Source organism: Gracilinanus agilis, chromosome 3 (assembly GCF_016433145.1).
Source record: "Gracilinanus agilis isolate LMUSP501 chromosome 3, AgileGrace, whole genome shotgun sequence".
Taxonomy (NCBI): Eukaryota; Metazoa; Chordata; class Mammalia; order Didelphimorphia; family Didelphidae; genus Gracilinanus; species Gracilinanus agilis.
In genome coordinates, this window is record NC_058132.1 from 4,674,006 (window position 1) to 4,696,222 (window position 22,217).

At 46.3% G+C, this 22,217-nt stretch overlaps 1 protein-coding gene across 1 annotated transcript; it reads right to left on the reverse strand.

Moving 5' to 3' along the window:
* Positions 1 to 659: 659 nt before the first annotated feature.
* Positions 660 to 20,148, reverse strand: LOC123239448 (zinc finger protein 260-like). The gene is made up of 10 exons (XM_044666725.1): positions 19,990 to 20,148; positions 19,066 to 19,123; positions 18,637 to 18,858; positions 8,078 to 8,166; positions 7,641 to 7,920; positions 7,177 to 7,272; positions 5,130 to 5,221; positions 4,311 to 4,397; positions 2,661 to 3,239; positions 660 to 1,994 (listed from the first exon to the last, which is right to left on the reverse strand). The coding sequence occupies exons 1-10, from the start codon at positions 20,146 to 20,148 to the stop codon at positions 1,362 to 1,364; spliced, it is 2,295 nt and encodes a 764-aa protein (XP_044522660.1). The 3' UTR covers positions 660 to 1,361.
* Positions 20,149 to 22,217: the final 2,069 nt, after the last annotated feature.

Consider the following 22,217-nt stretch of genomic DNA (forward strand, 5'->3'; position numbering starts at 1 on the left):
ACTAAGAAAATATGTAATATTTCAGGAGTTTTACTCCAAATATTTTTTAGTAACATCATTTAAATAATTCACAACTCCATAAGCAGTATAAAGGCATGTTTGTTTTTAACATAGCCATGCCTTGAGAGTCAGGCCTAGATACGGGAGGTCCTAGGTTCAAATCTGGCCTCAGACACTTCCCAGCTGTGTGACCCTGGGCAAGTCACTTGACCCCCATTGCCCACCCTTACCACTCTTCCACCTAGGAACCAATACACAAAAAGTTAAGGGTTTAAACAAATGTAAAAAAAAAAAATAGCCGTGCTAACATCAGATTTTTTTCACAATTAAAAATATTTGAGAAATCCATGGGTGTTGAAAAGAATCTCAGATATTTTAGAATCAGAGAGATTTTTGAATGTTTTTTCTTATGGTGAGGATAATTTGTATTTCCCTATCTTGAATCTGCCTACTCACATATAACTTGCCTATTGAATATGGTTCCTATTGTTATAAATTGGCATCGATGATGGACGCCAGATTTTTATGAGAAGCATATGGAGCTTTGTGGAGAAATGAGCATAATGTAAAAAGAAAAGGCATCAACAAAACTTATTATGAAGCAAACTAATGAAGGAATTAAGTGTTTAATGCACAAATATATTTCCCAGTTTGCTGTGATGTTTTTTTGTGGCTATGTTAAAAACTACACACCTTTTGGACTGAGGTTTCTTATGCATCTGAATGCCTATAACTTGTCCCTGGGAGTTAAAAATAAGTTTTAGATAATTGTTGGAGATGCACTGACCAGTACAACTCTACTGCCACCTAGCAGCAATCTGTAGAAATGGCTTGGAGCTCAGGAGAAACAAAGGAAATCATTATTTGCCTCTCAAAATACCACAAAGTAGTGTGGCTTGTGACCAAGTCAGCGGATCTTGGTTCTCCAGCATCAAACAAATGGCAGCTAGCTGTTAGGAAGCTCCCACTATTAGCACATTGCTGCAACTCATCTCCAGCACTAAGTCTATGCTATTAAACAAGGAAGGAACTCTATGCCACGAAGATCATCCCAGTTACTGTATTCAGGACTTTTTCTTTTGTGGGAATTGTCTGAGCCTTCTAAAGTGTTCCATTAGTACCAAAGACCTCCCTGCATTTTTTTGCCCTTAAAGGATTTCTCACCACACACTCCAACGTTCAGTAAAGCACCGTTTGGCTGAAGGCTCTTCTGCATTTGCTGCTTTTTTAGTTTCTATCAAATAGGAAGTCTCTGATAACAAGCCAAGCATGAACTCTGTTTCAAAGGTTTCAAGCCTCTACTCCAGCATCAATTCTTCTTTACTAACTCCGCATGGCAAAGCTTCCCTACATTTATCATATTACTTGGGTTTCTCTCCTGTATGAATGGTTTTGTGTTTGCTAAGTAAGGACCTTCGGGTGAAATTTTTGCCACATTCATTGCACTCAAAGGGTTTTTCTCCAGTATGAGTTCTCTGATGTGAAACTAGTGATGACCTCTGGCTGAAGTTTCTTCCACATTCATTACACTCAAAGGGTTTTTCTCCGGTATGGATCCTTTGATGTAAAATAAGTGATGACCTCCGGCTGAAGTTTTTCCCACATTCATTACACTCAAAGGGTTTTTCTCCAGTATGAATTCTAAGATGTTTAATAAGGGATGATCTCAGGCTAAATTTTTTCCCACATTCATTACACTCATATGGTTTTTCTCCAGTATGAATTCTCTGATGTACGGTAAGATGAGATTTGGTGTGGAAAGCTTTCCCACATTCATTACATTCATAGGGTTTCTCTCCAGTGTGAATTCTTAGATGGAAAATGAATGATTTCCTATGGCTGAAACTTTTTCCACATTCATTACACTTGTATGGTTTTTCTCCAGTATGAATTTTCTGATGTACAGTAAGCTGAGATTTGTTGTGGTAAGCCTTTCCACATTCATTACATTCAAAAGGTCTCTCTCCAGTATGAATTCTCTGGTGTACAACAAGCTGATATTTGTGATGGAAAGCTTTCTCGCATTCATTACACTTAAATGGTTTCTCTCCAGTATGAGTTCTCAGATGTACATTAAGCTGAGATTTATTATAGAATGCTTTCCCACATTCGTGACAACCAAAGGGTTTCTCTCCAGTATGAATTCTTTGATGAACAACTAGCTGAGATCTGTTATGGAAGGATTTTCCACATTCATTACACTCTAGGCATATATCGCCAGTATGAATTCTCTGATGTACAGTAAGCTGAGATTTACTGTGGAAGGATTTTTCACACTTATTACACTCAAAGGGTTTTTCTCCTATGTGAGTTCTCTGATGGAAAAGAAAGGACTTCTTATAATTGAAAATTTTCCCACATTCAGTACACTCAAAAGGCTTTTCTCCAGAATGAATTCTCTGATGGAAAGTAAGGGATTTCCTTTGGCTGAAGTTTTTCCCACATTCAGCACACTTAAATGGTTTTTCTCCAGTATGAATCCTATGATGTTCAGTAAGGTGGTCCTTGCGAGTGAAGGCCTTTCCACAGTTATCACATTCAAAGGGTTTCTCACCAGTGTGAATTCTCTTGTGTTTATTAAGTTGACTCTTCGACATAAAAGTTTTCCTACATTCAAGACATACAAAAGGTTTCTGTCCAGTGTGAGTGCTCTGATGTACAGAAAGCTGATATTTGTTGTGGAAGGTTTTGTCACATTCCTTACACTCAAAGGGTTTCTCTCCTGTGTGAATTCTCTGATGTTCAATAAGGTGAAATTTGTCTCGGAAGGCTTTTCCGCATTCATTACATCCAAAAGGCTTCTTCCCAGTGTGAATTCTCTGGTGTGAAGTCAGTGATGATCTCAGGGTGAAGTTTTTCCCACATTCCTTACACTCAAAGGGTTTCTCTCCAGTATGAATTCTCTGATGTACAGCAAGATGAGATTTGTCCCGAAAGGCTTTCCCGCATTCATTACACTCAAAGGGCTTCTCTCCTGTGTGAATTCTCTGGTGTGAACTAAGTGATGAACTCTGGCTAAAAGTTTTCCCACATTCCTTACATTCAAACGGTTTTTCTCCAGTATGAATTCTCTGGTGTACAGTAAGGTGGGACTTGTCACGGAAGGCTTTCCTACATTCATTACATTCGAAGAGATTCTTTGTAGTATGATTTCTCTGATGTGAAATGAGTGATGATCTCTGGCTAAAGTTCTTCCCACATTCAAAACACTCAAAAGGCTTTTCTCCAGTGTGAATTCTCTGATGTACAGTAAAGTGAGATTTGTCATGGAAGATTTTCCTGCATACATTACATTCAAAGGATTTCTTTCCATTTGCAATATTTTTGTGTCTATTCAATTGACTCTTCCACATGAAGGATTTTCCACATTCATTACACTCATATGGTTTTGCTCCAGTGTGAATTCTCTGATGTGAAATAAGGGATGACCTCTGGCTGAAGTTTTTTCTACACTCATCACATTCAAAACGTTGCTCTCCAGTATGAATTCTCTGATGTAGAGTAAGGCATGATTTCTCACGGAAAGTTTTCCTGCATTCTCTGCACTCAAAGGGTTTCTCTCCAGTATGAATTCTCTGATGTGCAGTAAGTTTGCACCTCCATCTAAAAGCTTTGTCACATTCATTACATTCAAATCGTTTTTCTTCCACAGGAATTCTCTGATGTTCAGTAAGGAGTCCTTTCAGACTGAAAGTTTTTATACAGTTATCAGCTTCAAAGGGATTCCCTACAACGTGAATCCTCTTGTGTTTATTAAGTTGGGTCTTCCACATGAAGGCTTTTCCACATTCTTTACATTCAAAGGGTTTCTCTCTGGAATGAATTCTCTGATGGAGAGTAAGGCAAGACTTATAATGAAAGGCTTTCTTGCATTCATTACATTCAAAGAGTTTCTTCCCAGTGTGAATTTTCTGATGTAAAATAAGTGATGACTTCAGGCTGAAATTTTTCCCACATTCACTACACTCAAAGGGTTTCTCTCCAGTATGAATTCTGTGATGTAGCAGCAAGTAAGATTTGTCACGGAAAGCTCTTCCACATTCTCTACATTCAAAAGGTTTCTCTCCAGTATGGATTCTCTGATGTGCATTAAGTTTGCACTTCCATCTAAAGGCTTTGCCACATTCATTACAATAAAAGGGTTCCTTTCCAGAGTGAACTCTTGGATGTAGAGTAAAAATTTTCCTGCATTCATTAGAAATATGGAGTTTCTTTTGAGCATAAATTCTTTTATAGTCATTAGGGCTTCCCATGGGATAAAAAGCTTTCCCACATTCTTTAATTTTACAAGGTTTCTCCCCTGCAAAAACTCTCTCATGACAGATAAGAAGTGCATTCTTGCTAAAGGCTTTCCCACACTCATTCCATTTATTGGGTTTGTCTCTAGAAGTTCTTTGCTGTAAGAAAAGACAAGAATTATTATTAAAGATTTCCTCACATTTATCACATTCAAAAGGTATCTCTCTGGTATGAATTTTCTGGTAGGCAGAAGTAAAAAACTTTGGTTTGAAGTTTGCCAAGATTCATTAAAAGGATTTCTCTCCAATGGGAGCTCTCCCATTTGTCTTCTCCACTGACTAAAGGTTTTTCTATATTCAGTAATACATTTAATGATTCTTTCCAACATATAATTCTCTGCTAATAATAGCTAGCATGTGTGTGGCCCTTAAAGGCTGATAAAAGTTCTTTACAAGCATCATCTTATTCTCACATTATTGCCTCAATTTTGGGAGGTAAGTGCTATTATTATTCGCATTTTACAGATGAGGAGACTGAGGCAGAGGTGAAATAACTTGCCCAAGATCATACAGCTTGTAAGTCTTTCTAACACTCTAGGGTCCAGAGCTCCATCTACTATTCCACCTTCCTGCCAGTAAGGAGGGGATGCTCTTTAAGGGAGGGCTTTCTCCCCATCCCTTCTTGTCACCCACTTATTCTCTAGTAGATATGTGACTACTCTTCTGAAGTCAGGACTTCCCCTTCCTCCAAACTTCTCATGAATGGATTATAATCAGACCAAACTATCTTCCTCCCCCAGCCCTCTCTCAGGTTCCCATTCTCTTCTCTAGAGGGACACCCCAGTTCCCCCCTTCCTAGGCTCCTCTCTGGGACTCCACCCCAGCACCCACCTCCTGCAGCCTTTCCTTGGATGATGCTCCCTCAGAAATGGCCTGGTTTGGTCCCGGAACTTTGGTTTCACACATTTCATCAGGAAAAGAACCTGAAAGAGGCAAAACAGGTGTCACCGCTGCCTGTGGAAGGGGGAAGAAGCCCCTCTGTGTGGTGTTTGAGTCTGACTTTTTCCATCAAGAAGGAAGACTAAAAGGTCAGACAGAGGAAGAAGGCTGTTCAAGACAGCGAAGGAGGAACCTGCGCTTGTCCTGGGCCTGGAGCCTGGAAGACACTAGTTCTGAGTTCTAATCCAGCCCCAGACTGCTTCCTTGCTGTGTGACCTTGGGCAAGTCACTTCCCAATTGTTTCCTCCCTAAAAGGAGCCGGAGGAGGGAAAGGCCCTTCCACCTGGAGAAGACCCAGCCCGGGGCAGATGGAGAAATGAGGAACAAGGCCTGGAAGTGAATTCTATTGGGCCTCCCCAAAAGAACTTATGAGGCGTTCCGGTTAGATTTTGGAACCTCTTTCCCCCCTTTTCCTTTATGTCCTCTAGAACGGCCCTCTGGGTGGGGGCTGGGCAGCTTTGGGCACAGACCTGCCCGTGGCTCCTGCACGTGGACACCCCGCAGCGGCACCTGCCTCGGTTCCCCCCTCTGTAAAATGGCGATGTTGGCCGGGATGACTCGGGTCCCACCCCGGTGAAAGGAACATCCTGGGGCTGCCTGTCTGGCCGGAGGATTTCCGCGGGGATGGCCGCTCCCAGCACAGCATCCTTCAGCCCGAGGGGCTTTGAGCAGGGCCTCCTCTGTTTCCCGGGAATAACAGGAGCTTATCAAAAATGGACTATTTTCGTCACGTCACATCACGTCACGTCACGTCACGTGGGGCACTCCGCGCTTCTCGAAGGGGAGCGCCAGCCCGCAGGGGCTCTCCGAGGCATCTTTCCCAGAATCCTCCTGCGGGCAGGGGCGGGGCGGGGGCGGGGCGCCGGCTCTTCCTGTTGCGCCCCTCCCCCCAGGAGCCCAGCTCAGCAGCTGCCCCAGAAAGGCCCCCGAGGGAGGAAAAGGCTCTCTCGGGCTCTCCTGGGAGCCGCCATCTCTCCCTCTCGCTGCCCCATGCCTTGGGGAGGGCCAGGGTCGGGCTGGGCCACGGGTAAGGGACTCCGCCAGGGTCACCCAGAAGCTCCCTCCTGGCTCTAACCCGGAGTCTCCTCGGGGGACGTGGGGGAGGCTGGCGGGGAGCGGGGCCCTTTCTGGGGGCTCCAGGAGGAGGGGGCAGGGCCGCCGCCTCAGCCTGATGGTCAGTCCCGGCCAGTCCTCTGCCCAGCAGGACTCAGTGGCTGCTGACCACACTGTCCCCTCTCGGCCTGCCTGGGCTGGAATGGGGCCCCCCAACCGCTCATCCCACCGAGGCTCGCCCAGGGAGGGGGCCAGCTATGAAGGTCCAGAAGCCCCGAGGCTTCCCACAGGAGAGCTCAGAGTCAGAGAGGCCACAGGCACAGAACCAGAGACCCGAGTTCAAATCCAGCCTCAGATACATCCCCACCATGTGACTCTGGGCAAGTCACTGAACTCACTGCCTCAGTTTCCTCATCTGTAAACAAGGGGAAATAACCCCTTGTACCAGCAGGGGGGCTGCAAGCATTCCACCAGCTGGTAGTTGTGAAACTCTAGGCAGGAGGTCAGGGGCCCCCCCAATGCCAGGCACCCCATTGCACCCCTGGGGTAACTCCCACAGTCCCTCCTGAGACTTCTCTGGGGAGGAGATGAGGAAGGGCCAGGCGAGAGGGGAGACCTGGGGGGGCAGCTCCATGCCAGGCCTGGCTCTGGGCCCCAACAACGGGCACAGACTGAGCAGCTCTCTATGCCCTGCCCGGCTCTGTGCCCCAGCGATGGGCAAGGCTGCCACCTCGAGAGGGAACAGGCTGGGGCTCCGGGACTCCAGAGGGCTTCTGGGGAGGGTCTCAGAGGGGACGGCCATGAGAGAGGTGTGAAGGGCGAGACGGGCAGCTGGGAGGGCTGGTGGCTCTCCCCCGTCCCCCTGGCCACCCCGTGGGTCACTCACCTGGGTGGGGGTCTCTGGGGGCCTCCCCCGGGTCCATCCACAGAGGTTCTCCCTTCTCCAGGCAGGAGATCACATCTGGCTTGAAGCCCGGAAGCCCTGAAGGTGGGAGAGAAGGGAGTTGTGTGGCGCAATCCCGTCTCACCCTTTCTCTTAGGGCAGAAGAGACAGCGAAGAGGCCCAGAGGCCAGGCTCGTCCCCTCCCTGGTGCTGGAGCCCAGATTCAATGGAAGCCCCGAGAGGCCTTGCTCCCTGCCCCAAGGAGAGAGCCTGCGGGAGGCTCCAGTGGCCCTAGGCCAGGGCAAGAACCTTTGACCCTGGGGGAGCCTGGAGGCCGAGGATGGAGGGGCCGGTGGATCCCCCCGGGATGGGCTGAGACCTTCCCCAGCTCCTGGGATCCTCCCCCATGCTCTGGCCCCCTCCCTGCCCAGGGCCGGGGTCTCCTCCGGGCTGGTGCCAGGCCTCACCCAGGGCCACGAGGTGCTCGAAGGTCTCCAGCATCACCTCCCAGTAGAGGCTCCTCTGCGCGGGGTTCAGGCGGTGCCATTCGTCCCAGGTGAAGTGCACGGCCACGTCCTGGAACGTCAGCGACTCCTGTAAGGCCAGACACGGCTCCTGAGCGGGGCTCATGGGAGAGGCCACGAGCAGAGCCGGGTACAGCTTTCCCCTCTGGATTCTCTCCTGAACACCGTGCCCCCGAGGCATCTCTGCCGGGTTCTGGAGCCCCAAGATTCTGGCTGTGCCCATCTGTAAAGCCTAAGCAGCCCTGACTCAAGCCGGTTCTGATGACCTGGGCTGCCGGGTCAGAGGCTCAGGCCAGAACGAGGTTGAATAACCGGATGGGAGGGAAGTTAAAGGGGCCGTTTCCACAGTCACATCCACAAGGGGGGACGCCCAAGCTCACCTGGTGCTCCGAGGTCAGGAGATCTGGAGACATCTCTTCTCCCACTGGGCACAGATCCTGGGGATGGGAAGAGGCCTCCGAAGGCAGAGCTGCAGGGAAGAGAGAAGTCACCCGAGGGTCCAGATGCAGGGGGCCTCGCCTTGGTCCTGGGGGTATCTGAGACCTTCCACGTCATATGGAAGTGAGAAGCCAAAGGAGGCCCCATGACATCCCTGACCCTTGGTAGCCTGGCAGTGCCCAGGCAGCCAGGGTCAGGGTCAGCCACAGCCAAAGCCAGGGCCAGTTTAGCACCAAGACAAAGAAGCCCCTGCAGGGACCTCAAAAGGTACCTGCTAGCAGCCAGAAGCCTGAGATTCCTAACACCAGCAGAGCTTTATCCATTGATCTTCAAACCACCAAGACAACAGAGAGGGATTTCCAGTCCACAAAGGGGGCAAGATGGAAAAAGGGCTACCTGGCCCATCCAGGAACACAGGACGAAACAATCAGATTCTCACGTCAAGTTCCAGTCTAAAGCTGGAGAGATGAGGAAAGAGAAGAAAGTATGGAACCCACCAACATACTCTGGTAAACCTAGAAGGGAGTACCCCAAGACATGTATGAATAAAGACTCAGAAAAAAAATCAACCTGATCCCAAGACGATGAAAAAGGCTGGAAGAAATAGAGCATAACATAAAAAATGAACTGAGAACTGAAAAAACTCTGGAGTGAAAAGGTAAAGAATAAAATAAAACACGATGGAAATCTTTCCCAAATAGTAAACTCTGTGAAAAATAAAATGGAGCAATCAAGACTCACTAACTCCATTAGGCAACAGGAAATATTAACACAGTCAAAAGATTAGGGGGAGAAAGGGAGGAAATCTTAGCTATCTGATACCAGAATGACCTGGAAAATGGACAACTTAAGAATTGCTGGACTCCCTGAAAACCACAACCAAACAAAAAACTTAATATATTATTTCAAGAAATCATACGCAGAAATTTCCCAGATCTACTACGAGGAAGCAAAGTGAAAACAGAAACCTTAAATGGAAAACTCCCAGGAATATGAGGGCCAACATCCAGAGCATCCAGGTAAAAGAGAAGAAGTACCATGAGCAGCTAGAAACTGAATCAAAGTCCCCAGGCTCACACAAGACTATGCTGCAACTACTAAGAAGGAGAGAAAATCTTGAAGTATGATAATCTAAGAGGCAGGCGATAAAGACTTACAACCAAGGATTACGAACCCTACAGAGCTGAATATGATTCTGAATATGATTCAGCTAGGTAAGAAATGTGTATAGTACTCTATTCTATTTGTAGAATAGAGGAAAGTGTTCCTGAAAGATCAGAGATTGGCAGAATCTCTGAAATACAAGCACAGGAGATAAGGGAAACCTATTCAAATAAACTTACTTAAACAATGGTAACAGGCAAAATGATCATAATTATGTAGGAACATTTTAATAGGAAGAGAAGGAACAAGTGATCCTTTAAACTTCCACTGGCTTCTATAAGGGGAAAAAAGAAAAACAAAAAGGGGTAGCTTGGTTCCATATTGTTGTTTTTAATGGGGAGGAAGGGAAGTAAGGAAAAAAAGGAACATTCGAGGGAGAAGATAAAGGTGGAAGAACTTGCTATTTCTCATAAATGGAGATCACAAATTAAGAAGAATACACAAATGTGAAAAATGGGGTAAGTCTAGAAGGTTTCTCAAGGACATTATTCTTACCTAAACTGAGCAAAGGTGACCTGAACACACAAACACAAATGGTTTTGGTGTAGAAATATATTAAATTCAATGAGAAATAGACAATGATGAATACATAGCAAAATTATAATGGCTGGGGTATTTAAGATATCACTTTCAAAACTAGACAAAGTTAACAAAAAGGTAAACAAGAAAGAGAGACCTGAGAACATTTGTTGGAAAAGGAAATATAACAGCTTTCACGATTACCAAATGAGAATAAGAAAGTGCATACATATTCCTCCGAGAACCATTACAAAAAACTGGCCATGCTCTAGGAAGAAAAATGCATAAACAAGTGCAGAAAAGAAGATATATTAAATACATATATTTTTGTCTTGGACACCATAAAACCATAATGAATAAAATTCTGTTAAAGAAAGGAATCAAACTTAAAAATTGGATGCTAAATAATTTAAGAAACTGGCAGGTCAAAGAAATTTAAAGAAATGGTGGGTTAGAGAACAAATCATGATGGGGGGCAGCTGGGTTGCTCAGTGGATTGAGAGCCAGGTCTAGAGACAGGAGGTCCTAGGTTCGAATTTGGCCTCAGACACTTCCCTGCTGTGTCACCCTGGGCAAGTCACTTGACCCCCATTGCCTAGCCCTTTCCACTCTTCTGCCTTGGAACCAATACATAGTATTGATTCCAAGGAGGAAGGTGAGGTTTTTAAAAAAAAAAATAAAGATTAAAGACAGATCAGTGAATTGGATGTACAGCTTTTAAAAACAAACAAAAAACAACTAAGCTACAAAAAGCACCAAAGACAAAATTTTAGCTAACTTTAAAAAAAGAGAAAACCAAATTGTCAAAAATCAAAACTGAAAAAAAGGGAATTCATATTTGATGAGAAAATTAAAGAAGTCATTAGAAACGAATACTTTGCCCCCTGATATGCCAACAAAATTCAAATAAAAATTTGTTGTTCAATTGCTTCAGTCATATCTGACTCTTTGGGATCCCATTTGGTGTTTTCTTGGCAAAGACTGGAATGATTTGCTATTTCCTTCTACTTTTCATTTTACAGATGAAGAACTGAGGCAAATGGGGTGAACTGACTTGCCCATGGTCACACAACTAGCAAATTGAGGCCAGATTTGAACTCACGAAGATGAGTTTTCCCCAACTCCAGACCTAGCACTCTGCCCCTGTGCCATCTAGCTGTGCCTTAAATAAAATGCGTGACTGTTTACAAAAATATCTAATAGCAAGGGCTAGTAGAACAAAAATTGGAGAACTAAAGGAACTCAATCTGAGAAAGAAGAAAAAAAGGTACAAGCCATGAATGAACTTCCAAAGAAAAACTCCCCAGACCTAGTCGGATTTCCAAGTAGATTCTACCATTTAGAAAAACCAATTGGCTCCAATTTTGTGTAACTTGTATGCAAAACTAGGCAGAGTTGACCCCTTCCAGAGTCCTTCTATAAGACAAAGATAACCTAGATACTTAAACCAAGATGTAGAGAGATGGGTGATATAGTGCTAGAGTAGACAGCAAGACTTCAAATTAGGCCACAAATGCTTATCTGTATGAGCCTGGGCAAATCACTAAACTGCCTTCATTAAGGAAATTCCTTTTATATTCATGAGTAGAAGGATTCTTTTAAAATAGATTCTTACTGGTACCTTTTGTTTTCTATCACCTAGATTTTCCTTGGTATCTCCTATAAGAATTTAAATTTAGATTTTATGCTAAATATGAGAATTCTAAAGTAATATTGTGGTTGCCAATTTAAAAATATTACAGCTTAAGTCAAAATGACTTTTAGCAGCTTTATTTACAAAGGGGTGAAAAGAGTGAAAGTGGAAAAATGTAGGTAAAGAATCAGAAAGTACCTCCTAATGTGAAAGGGGATTCTTTATTCTATTTGTCTATTTTGAATTAATCAACCAAAAAACTTAAAACACCCCTGCTTAATATTAGGTAAGGAAGTTCACAGGTCACTTACTTGGAGACCTCCACCCTTTTAACTCAATCAGTCAGAAACTTGTGAATCCTTTGATAAGAGTTTACACTTTCAGAGAATGAGAGGTGGATCCCAGACACTGCCCCCCTGAGCAGTGCTAGGCAATTTGGAAGCTGTGGTTGGCCCTTGTGAAGAGGGGAAGGGACAGGAAGTGTTATATTCAAATCCTGAGAAATGTTGGAGTCACCTTGACAAGGGAGGCAGTTGGAGAGATGGGAATGTTTCCAGATGCTGTGAGCCAGGGGCAAAGTTGGTTGGCCTGGGAGTATAAATACCCCTAACAGCCACTTGGAGGGGGTCTTTGGCTTTTGGTCTTTGGTCTTTGGCCTTTGGTCCTTTGGATTTTGGTCCCTTAGATCTTTAGGTCTCCGAATCTTCCTAGCTCTTTAGGTCTCTTGGTCCCTGGGTGGTGAAGGGAGGCTGAGAGATCTGAAAAAGCAGAGGATGGGTAGGATCTGAATATTGTCTGAAGGCTGAGAGAGCTAGTGCATCACCTAACACTGATAATAAGAAAGCTGAGAGAAAATCACCAACATAGTTGCATCAAGGGCAGTCACTCTCTGGTTTGGTATTGGCCAGGCTGAGCCAGAGGGGTTGTGAAGAACAAAAGCTCCAGCTTCTACTAAGTCAATAGCCAAGGCTAATCAGAACCCAATATTAATAATTTATCCAACTCCAGGTTGGACCTGAAAGGGTTACCCATCCACCTAACCTTTTGGGGTCCTTCCCTGAGCAACTATTATTGAAAGGGGAAATTATAACAACTAGCAAGGGTGATTGGGGTTGGTGTTCTCCCATCACCAGCACCTAGGGAGAATATAAAGATACATCCACCTCACTGGTATCCATATCTCCCTAGGACCACTCTCTTTCTTTATAACAGAAGTGACATGGAAAAAGGACTATAAAAAGTCCTGAACTTCCTGTCCAAGGACTTACCTCTTGCCTCTTGGACTTGGACGTCAGCTTCAACCTTGGACTCTGGCTTTGGGACTTCTCTTTTGAGCTTCGACTGGGACTGCTCCTGGGATCTTTGGTTTGAATCTTCTCCTGGTGAGTGTCATAATCAAACTCTGGAAGTTGAGAGCCTGGTCTTGATTGACAGGTGAAGACAGTTGGAGACACCAGAATGTTCCCAGAGGCTGTGAGGACAAGAGGAAAGGCAGTTGGCCAGAGAGGGTATAAATACCCTGACAGACCTCTGAGAGGGACCCCTTTTGGCTTTTGGGTTTTGGGAGCCTTGGCCTAAACTCTTGCCTTGGACATTGATCTTGAACATTGAGTGACCTGTGGGTCTGACCATGGATCCTCTGTTTCTATCTGAAATCCCCTAGATATTTAGGCATCCAAACCACCTCTAGCTATTTAGGTATCCCGGGGGTTGGCGGGTTGGGGGGGGAAGGAACCAGGAAGTGGGTTAGAGAAGAAGCAGAGGGTGGTAAGGGTAGTATTTCCTGAAGGCTGTAGAATTGGCACAATAACTAGCAGTAAGAAGCTGAGAGAGACCATTGATATCTGTGTCATCCAAACAGATTGCTTACTCTTGTTTGGCTGTGGCCAGGCTGAGCCAGAGGTGAAGAATGAAAGCTCAAGCATTACTGAACAGCCTACAGTCCTGAGGGATTATTTTCTTAGCTTTAGTGATAAGGTCTCCTATTCCCAATCCGTTCCTGATCATTCCTTTCCCTTATTAACAACATAGATAAATTTTATTAAGTACCTTCCTGGAGTAGTTATTCCATCACCACTCTGGGGAGGGAGCAATGCAGTGAGATGAATGTTATCCAAGGCTGATAGAGCCCAATACCAATAATCAATCATCCCCAGGTGGGACCTGAAAGGGTTACCCATGCACTGACCTTTAGGGATCCTGCCTGGGCACTGTTATAAAGGGCAGTTATTATAACATCCAGCTGAGTGGCAGGACTTGGGTGTCCCTGCACCAGCCATCAAGGGAATCAAACCACAGCTTCCTAGATTAATAACAACTATAACTAGCTAGCCTAGTTAGTATAGAGTAGTATAGAGATACCTGCTCCTTTATTTTTATAACATGAGTCAGCTTAGACTGGGCTCTTGGACTGCTTCTGGGAGGACTGCTCTTGGATCTTCTCCTGGTGAGTGAGTAGCTGGCCTTCCCTTCCTAGTTTTGGAGAGATTGGTTTTGGAGAGGCCTCCCTTCCCTGGAGGAGGCTATGTGGGTTGAACCCTTACTCTTGCTGAGGGTTAACGAGCCCTGCCTGGGTTGCTCCAGACAGCAGAGCAACATTTAGTGGGCTAGACATTTTCTCTACTCTCTTCTTATATTTCTCCACTTTCACTCTTTCCACCTTTGTAAATAAAGCTACTAAAAGTCATTTTAATTTGAGCTATAATATTTTTTAATCAGTGATCACAGTATTATCTTAGTGACTGGTAAGGTACTAAGTAGAGGTACTTAAGTTTTTGTTTTAATTTTAAACCCTTATCTTCTGTCTTAGAAGGTTTTGTATATTGGTTCCAAGGCAGAAGAGTGGTAAGGTCTAGGCAGTGGGGTTAAGGGACTTGCCTGGGGTCACACAGGTGGGAAGTGTCTGAGGCCAGATTTGAACCTAGGAACCTCCCATCTTTAGACCTGGCTCTCAATCCACTGAGCTACCCAGCTGCCCCCTGTACTTAAGTTTTTGATTGATTAACTTAAAAGTTGCTGATTGATAGACAGTGTTTGATTCACTCTTCACACTCCCTTCCTCCTCCTTCCTCCAAGAGAACCATAATTTATACTGATTATTTTTTTAGGGAAAAAAAAGGGGAAAATAAAACAATAAATAAATAAAACAAAAATAATAAATGCATTTTAAAAAATGTTATTCTGGGCAGTGTCCCACAACAATAGCCCTGATCTCTCCAAAGAAGCAGGGGTAGATGGGGAGAGGTGTTGTCTCCTATGTTATCTTTAGGTTGTGGTTCTCTGCTTGTGACACACATTGCATCAGTTGACATCAGTATCTGTGCTTCTTGGCACCATCACATGCACTGTTTCCAATAGTCCATTAATAATAGTCCATTATGTTCAGGTACCAAGATTTTTTAGCTTTTCCTCAATTGATGAACATTTCTGTCTCCAGTTCTTTGCTACCACAAAAAAATTCTGTAATTAATTTTTTGATGCACATGAGCCTTTATTTTTACTAGTGACCTCCTTGGGACATATGTCTAACAATGAAGTTTTGAGGTCAAGGAAAATGGGCATTTTGGCCATTTCCCACCCCACCCCCCCAATTCCAAATTCAGAATGGTTGTAACAACTCACAGGTCCACCAACAAGGTACATCTGTCTTACTCCTCCAATCTTACCTATTCCCATCTTTTGTCATCTTTGTCAATTTGTAGAGTGCTCTGATTTGCATCCTTATTGTTATTGATTTGGAGAATTCTTTCATTTAGCTGGTAATAGTTTGCAATTCTTTTAAGAACTGTTCAGTCATGTTCTTTTCTATTGTCTATATATCTTGGATATCAAATCCTTATTAGACATATTTGATTTTAAAAAAGTTTTCTCTTCCTAAGTAAATTCCTCCATTATCCTAGATGTGATGATTTTGTATAAAAGCCTTTTGATTTCATATAATCATAATGATCTATTTTATTTATTATGATGAATTCTGTCACTTGTTTGCTTAAGAATTTATCTTTGAGCTCCTTCTGTAAACAGTATATGATCTCCTTTCTCTTCTAATTTTTTCATGGTTAGGGAGTTCTTTCCTAGGTAAAATATTTTAGTTTACTAAACACTGGGCTGAGTAAAATTATTTCTGATTCATCCTTATCTACCTGTTCCACCCATAGAGTCTCCTATTTTTAACCAGTACAAAATGGTTTTGATTAGTGCTGCTGTGTAGTTTGAGATTTCAGACTCCTTCATGCTTCTTTTCATTATTTCCCTTCGTAGTCTATTGAAACAGCTCTTTGGCAGTATGGGACCAGACGTGAACTTGGTAGTGTTGCTCCTTTTCAAGGTATCGGTATGGCTCAGGCACAGCCACTGAACATTCTTCTGGCTATTTCAGGTGCTCTTTAGTTCTTGAAGGGGCCCTTAGCCATCTTGTCGGGATGAGTCCTGGGGATGTGTGGCCAACTAAATCCGGCTATTTCATGTCTTCTTGGTCACTTGGATCAGGACTTCCCTTTTGGTTGTGCCTTCTGAACTGTATTATTCCACAAAGAAGCTGTTGGTTTTCTGGGGGTTTATTCTATAGCAGGTCATTTAATTAGTATCTCCGTTTCCTTATAGGTCTCCCTAAGATCTAAGTAAACCATGAGGTCAACAACCAAAAGAGTTTGTCTCTATGTGCCTTTAATTTCTCTCTTATTCTATTGAGACTGCTATTATCTCTGTATATAATAACAGGGAAGGGGGAACCCTTGATTTACCTCTCAGTTAGGGGGAAAGCTGGAGTTTACAGGGTATTCAGGGAGAACTAGCACCCTGGTGGGGCTTATCCACCTTTGGTGCCCACCTGTCACCCAACTCTCAGGAGGCACCCCAGGAAAATGGTCTTGGCAGATGGACTCAATCAGGTTGAGGGTAATTAATGGCCCCCAAGCCCAGCAGTGAGTTAGGGAATGTCTACCCCAAGCATGTGAGGCCTTCCTCCCCCAGGGAATGGACAGATGAAGACAATTTGTGGCAACTGTGAAGGTAACTGAGCAGGGGCTGTGGAGGGCCCAGAGCTTAGTCAGATCCCTGCATTCTGGGCCACGTACAGGCATCCTAACTTTGGACGTGCCAATGGACTTCAGGGGACTCTGGAAGAGAGCCTGAGGTGGAGGACTTTGTGCAAATCTACCTCCTTGAAATCCATTTCACGTGGGTGTCAGGACATCATCCTGCATCCTCCCTGGTCCTCCACGAAAAGGGGGCTGCACCATTGCCCACCAGGAAAGCTTCCAGAATGTTTCCCTTTGCTCTTTGGAAAGATTTTGTCAGATTAAATCTCCCGTGAATGCCTTATGCCTACTCTTGTTTTTTTTTTTTTTTTTGAGCATGAGTAATGCACTTGACCAAAGGCCTTTTTGCATTTACCAAGATAACGTGTGCTTTGGGATATTTTTGTTTTTAATATGATCCTGTTGGTTTCTAATGTTGACCCATCTTTGCAACTGTAACATAAGGCCAAAGTCATAAGGAATATTCTTATATAAGTGACCTGGCTTTTTGCCAGGATGTCATTGTTAGCATTTAAATCAATATTCATGAATGATATTGGTCTGTGCTCTTAGGTACTGGGGCTATATCGGTAAAGGGAGCTTGGAGATGCTTTCTCAATTTTTGAAGATAATTTGTGTGGCATAGGTACTATTCTCTAAAAGAGGGGTTGGATGGGGGAAGCTGATGAGGGGAATGGCCCATGGATAGAGTTAGGCCTAGAGATGGGAGGTCCTGGTTTCAAATCTGACCTCAGCCACTTCCTAGCAGGGTAACCCTGGGCAAGTCACTTAACCCCCATTGCCTAGTTCTTCTGCCTTGGAACTGATACACAGTGTTGATTCTAAGGCAGAAGGCAAGGGTTTAAAAAAGAGAGATGGGTTGGGAAACTACAGTGGCACAGGCTGTTTTTGAACTGTCCTTAAGGTAAAAATTCTCATATTTATATTCTTATTTATTAAACCCTTATTTTCCATCTTAGTAAAACAGAAGGACAAGGGCTAGGTAAGTGGGGTTAAGTGACCTGCCTAGAATCACACAGCTAGAAAATGTCTGAGGTCGCATTTGAACCCAGGTCCTCCTGACTCCAGACCTGGCACTCTATCCACTGTTTCACCTAGCGCCCCCATTTTCATATTTTTAAATAGTTCGGGCAGTACAAAAACTGGCTGTGGGCCAAATGTGGCCCTCGGACCATAGTTTACCTACCCCCTGCCCTAAGAGCTTGAAAGAACCAGATGTAAAAGGAGGGGCGGGCTGGGGAACTCCTGCTACCAATGGATTCCTAGGACAGGAAAAGTTCTTGGCCAAACAGAAGTGCAGAGATCAGAGCGGATACAAGGGGCAGCCGTGATGACACAGGGTGGAGATGTTGTAGAAAGGCCAGCAGGGAAATCGGAATGAGCAAACAGAAGAGAGCAACGGGAAGCCCTGAGGCAAGGTCCTCCTCGGAAAATGCTCCGGTTTTCCAAATACCCAGAGAACAATTGGAAGCCAGAAACAGCAACCACTCACTCCCCAGCAGGTCTGAGGACACCAACCAGCCATGGGTGAAAGGAGAACTGAGCCTATTTGCTGCCCCAAGAAAGGCGCCCCATCAAGCAGAGAAAAGCTCCTTGGCGCAGCTCTGGGGGTTCCGCCTCACCCCCACCAGGCAGAGGTCGGGCCATGGCTGGAGAGGCCTCAGGGGTCTGCCAATCACAGCCATTCCTGACCCAGGACCGCCCCCAGCCCGGAGGCAGAGGAAGGACCCCGGCACAGCAGCACTTTCTGCTGCAATAAAGCCCCGAGGGCAGGCCAGGAGCCCAATGGCCACAAGAACTGGCCCCAGGACCCAGCTGGGAGAAACAGAAGGAGCCTTCCCTGGCCGGATGCAGAGTGACATCGAGTGACATCATTCCTCCTGGCAGCCGCGCTCAGACTGTTAGACTGGCTAGAGGTTAAGGGCACTGACACGACGCAGGGATAAAAGGGGACGAGGGAGTCTCTCCCAGGGCCAAAGGAGGGCGGAGAGCCGCTCCCAAGGGAGCTCGGCCACAGCCTCGGCCGTCCTGGTTGTGGCCAGAGCCCCTACCTACTCCAGACGAGCTGGTGCTGGGGCGCTCTCGGGAGCACACAGTCACTCTGGCTGAGGCGCCATTGGAATCATGGCTTATTGTCTCAGCTCACCAGTCTGAGGCGTAAGATAAAAGGGGGAGCACTGAGGGATATTGGATGGGGGCTCCGCTGTGACCCTGGAGACGACTGCATGGGCCTCCCAGCAGATGTCCAGGATCACTCTGTGCTGCTCCCGGTGAATGCTCCAAGGATGCCAAGAGAAGGCAATGAAGCAGAAAGACCGGTCCGGGCGAAGGTCAGGACGAGCTGTCAGCACGCTCAGGCTTCGCTGGGCTCAAGGGGCACACAATGGGGTGGGGGTGGGGTGGGGTATGAGCCTCAGTTTCCCTGCCTGGGCACCTCTGGAGGGCTCACTGCACTAGCTGGCCCCGCTTGGAGCCCAACCCCCCACCCCCACCCCCGACGGCCCCAGGGTGGGGTGAGGGACAAGGGACAGGTAGGGGCAGGGGAGCGTGCCAGGCCCCACATGCGCCCACTCACCTGCCAGTTTATTCTGGAGCCAACCTGTAAGGCGCATGCGCACTCCCGCCGCGAACCACTAGAGCAAAAGCCGTGAGAACTGCGCTTGCGCGCCCAGACACTGTAAACTACCATTCCCGGGAGGCCTCGGGACTTTGGGCTTAAGGGGCCATTGGGCCGTGCGCCCCCTAGGCACTACCCGAGCTGCTCGGAAGAATGATCCAATTGTCGGCGGAGGCTTCTATGGCTGACCCACACAGCGTCCTGAGCTGCGCGTGCGTACTCCCTCCCTCCGCTGTTGGGGCGGAGCTGACAGCGCTGGCGGAACTGCGCCTGCATAGAGGGAGCCATAAAACTAGTTTCCAGGATCCTAAGGCGTCTGTGGTGATTGGTCTTGACACGCCACGAGGGTGAGCGCAAGGATTCTGGGAAATGTAGTCATCCCTGGGCATCCTCTGTTTCCTTAGTTTTAACACCGCCACCAAGTAGTCACTGTGGGGAAGGGCTCTGAGCTCTGCTGGTTGGGGGAAGAAGGGGAGGGGTGAGGGTACGGGTGTGTAGGAGGGAAGCTTTGGGGGAAAGGAAAACTATTTGTGAGTTAACCAAAGCAGCCTTTTTCCTCGTGGTAAAGAACCGAACAAGTCCCCAAAGCGATGCCCCAAATCCGGGTCCGATCCTGTCCCTCCCCTACTCCATAAACTTCGGGGCTCCCTAGCACCCTCGGGATCAAACAGAAAAAGCTGTGGTCGGCGTTCAAACCCCTTCCTGACCCCTTTCCAGGCGCCTTACACGACACACACACACACACACACACACACACACACACACACACACACACAGTCTGGCCTAGATTGGTTTCTCTGCTGCCCCGGGGCGCTTCATCTCCTGGCTCTGGGCGTTTCCCCACACCGGGAATGCTCTGCCTTCTCAGTTCCAATGACTGACCTCTCCAGCTTTCTTCAGGTCCTTGTATGGGCGTCTGGAAGCCCCTGGAGGTGGCCAAGCAGGGGAATGCGGGTTGTGGATGCCCCAGGAAGTCCCTTGGTCAGGCTGGAGGGTCAGGGAGGAGCTCTGGCCGGAGGAGCAGGGGAAAGGGGCAGTCATGGGCAGCTGGGTCTGGGAACCATCTCCAAATTAAGCCAGGATTGGGGGAGCAGGGGGTGACGAGGCGGGGGGGATCCTCCAGAAGCTCCCCAGCAAAGCAAATTCCCGCAGCCGGGATCGGAAGGAGGAACGTGGGCTGGGAATGTCCCTCAGAGAAGATGGCCGCCGAGGCACCAAATAAAGGGAATCAGCCCTGTGCCAGCGTGGCTTGCTGTGTTTTCTGCCCACAGAAGTTAGAGGTTGAGGCACTTGCCCAGGGTCACCCAGTCAGCACGTGCTGGAGTGTCTGGTGCCCGCCCTGTGAAGCCGCCGCACCAACCCTTCCATGAGAGCACCCGAGAAGCGTCCAATAGTCAACGGAGAGAGAATTCGACTTAGGACCAAAAATCATTGGAAGGATAGGCCGAAGCCGCTTCCTAAATCAATAAGCAGCAGCAACGGATGGTCCGAAATCATAGGCTTGGGAGGGACTCGGGAAGAGGAGGCGCAACGATGAATGGCCCAACATTTTGGAGAAAAACAGGCGCCTCCGCTTAAAAAGGGAGTCAATGGCCAATTCCTGGTCCCGGGCTGGCCAGAATCTATATATTCCCAGAGCTGCAGATCCAAAGAAAGGGTTCTGATTTTAAAAATAGTCCTGGTAGCACTTCTGGTGCCAAGACAGTGCTGTAAACAAAGAGGCGTTCCAGCGTTGGGAAGTGGCTAAAGCAGCTGACATGGAGTTACTTTCTAATAATACATATAAGGGAACATATGTTAAAAAAGAAGGGGAGAGAGAGGCGCGCACTGACCTCTGTGTGAGTGCTACTAATAGAAGGGCTATGCCTCTCCCCACCTGACAGGCTCTGCTGGGCTGAGCCTGTCAGCTGTCTCCTTTCAACAGCTGCCCAGGCAGGGAACCACTGAGAAGTTGTGTATGTAGTTAACTTCTCTAGTTCCTCAACTGGGGGTTGGTTTGAATGTTGATATGGGCTATTGGTGTGCTGATTGGATGACGCTATGAGTCTGACTGTCTATCTTCCCCCTCCTAATGGCTTAAATATATTCACCACTCAGAAAAGGTACTTCAATCTTTGACTTGGCAACAAACAACTATATTTAATTCTGGCTTAACAGGTTTAGGAACAAGGGAAAGGACAGAGGACCCAGGAATGCTATTGCTAATTGTCTAAGGCAGTGGTTCCCAAACTTTTTTGGCCTCCCCCCCCCTTTCCAGAAAAAAAAAAATATTACTTAGCCCCCTGAAAATTAATTTTTTTAAAATTTTAATAGCAATTAATAGGAAAGATAAATGTACCTGTGGCCATCACTGCTCTCCTGGATGGCTGCAGCAACCCACCAGGGGGCAGTGGCTCCCACTTTGGGAATCACTGGTCTAAGGAGATGATCAAAGCTAGAGGTTGCTGAATCAGGTAGAGGCTGGAGATTCTTCACCCTCTCACTAACTCTGGCTTGACTTGGCCAGAGCCAAGCCAGAGAATAGGGAAGACTATTGATGATCTTCTTGAATGACAGCGGTACTGCTCTCTCTCAGCTCTATTGATGGTAGATATAATAGCTCTCTAGGTCTCTCAGGCAAGGAAGTTGAATTGCAGATATAGGGCCTACCCTCCCTCTCTTGAACCTCCCACCACCCAAGATTGCTCCAGAATGAGCCCCCTTGTGCTGTGCATGATGGGTATTTATAGGGTTGGCTCCAACTGACTTTTGGCCCTGGCTCACGGCACCTGGGTACACTCTGAGGTCTCCAACTGACGATCTTGTCACTCAAAGTGGTGTCCATCTTGTCCCAGAAATTCATTATAACACATATTCTGCACAGGAAGAATGAGGATTCCAAGCTCTGAGAGAGAAAACTCCGTGGAACCAAGAAAACAGTAAAAATGTAAAAAAAAAAAAAAATCAACAATCACTGGTGGAACCAAATGTGTAATTAGGCCTAACCTTCAGCCCAGAGAAGAGATGAAGAAATGCCCTTCCTCCTTTCTCTAGCAGGTGGGGAGTGTTTGGGACAGTATCAGACCCAGTGGAGGTGCCTGTTGCCTTGTCCTTTAACCATTATTCTCTTC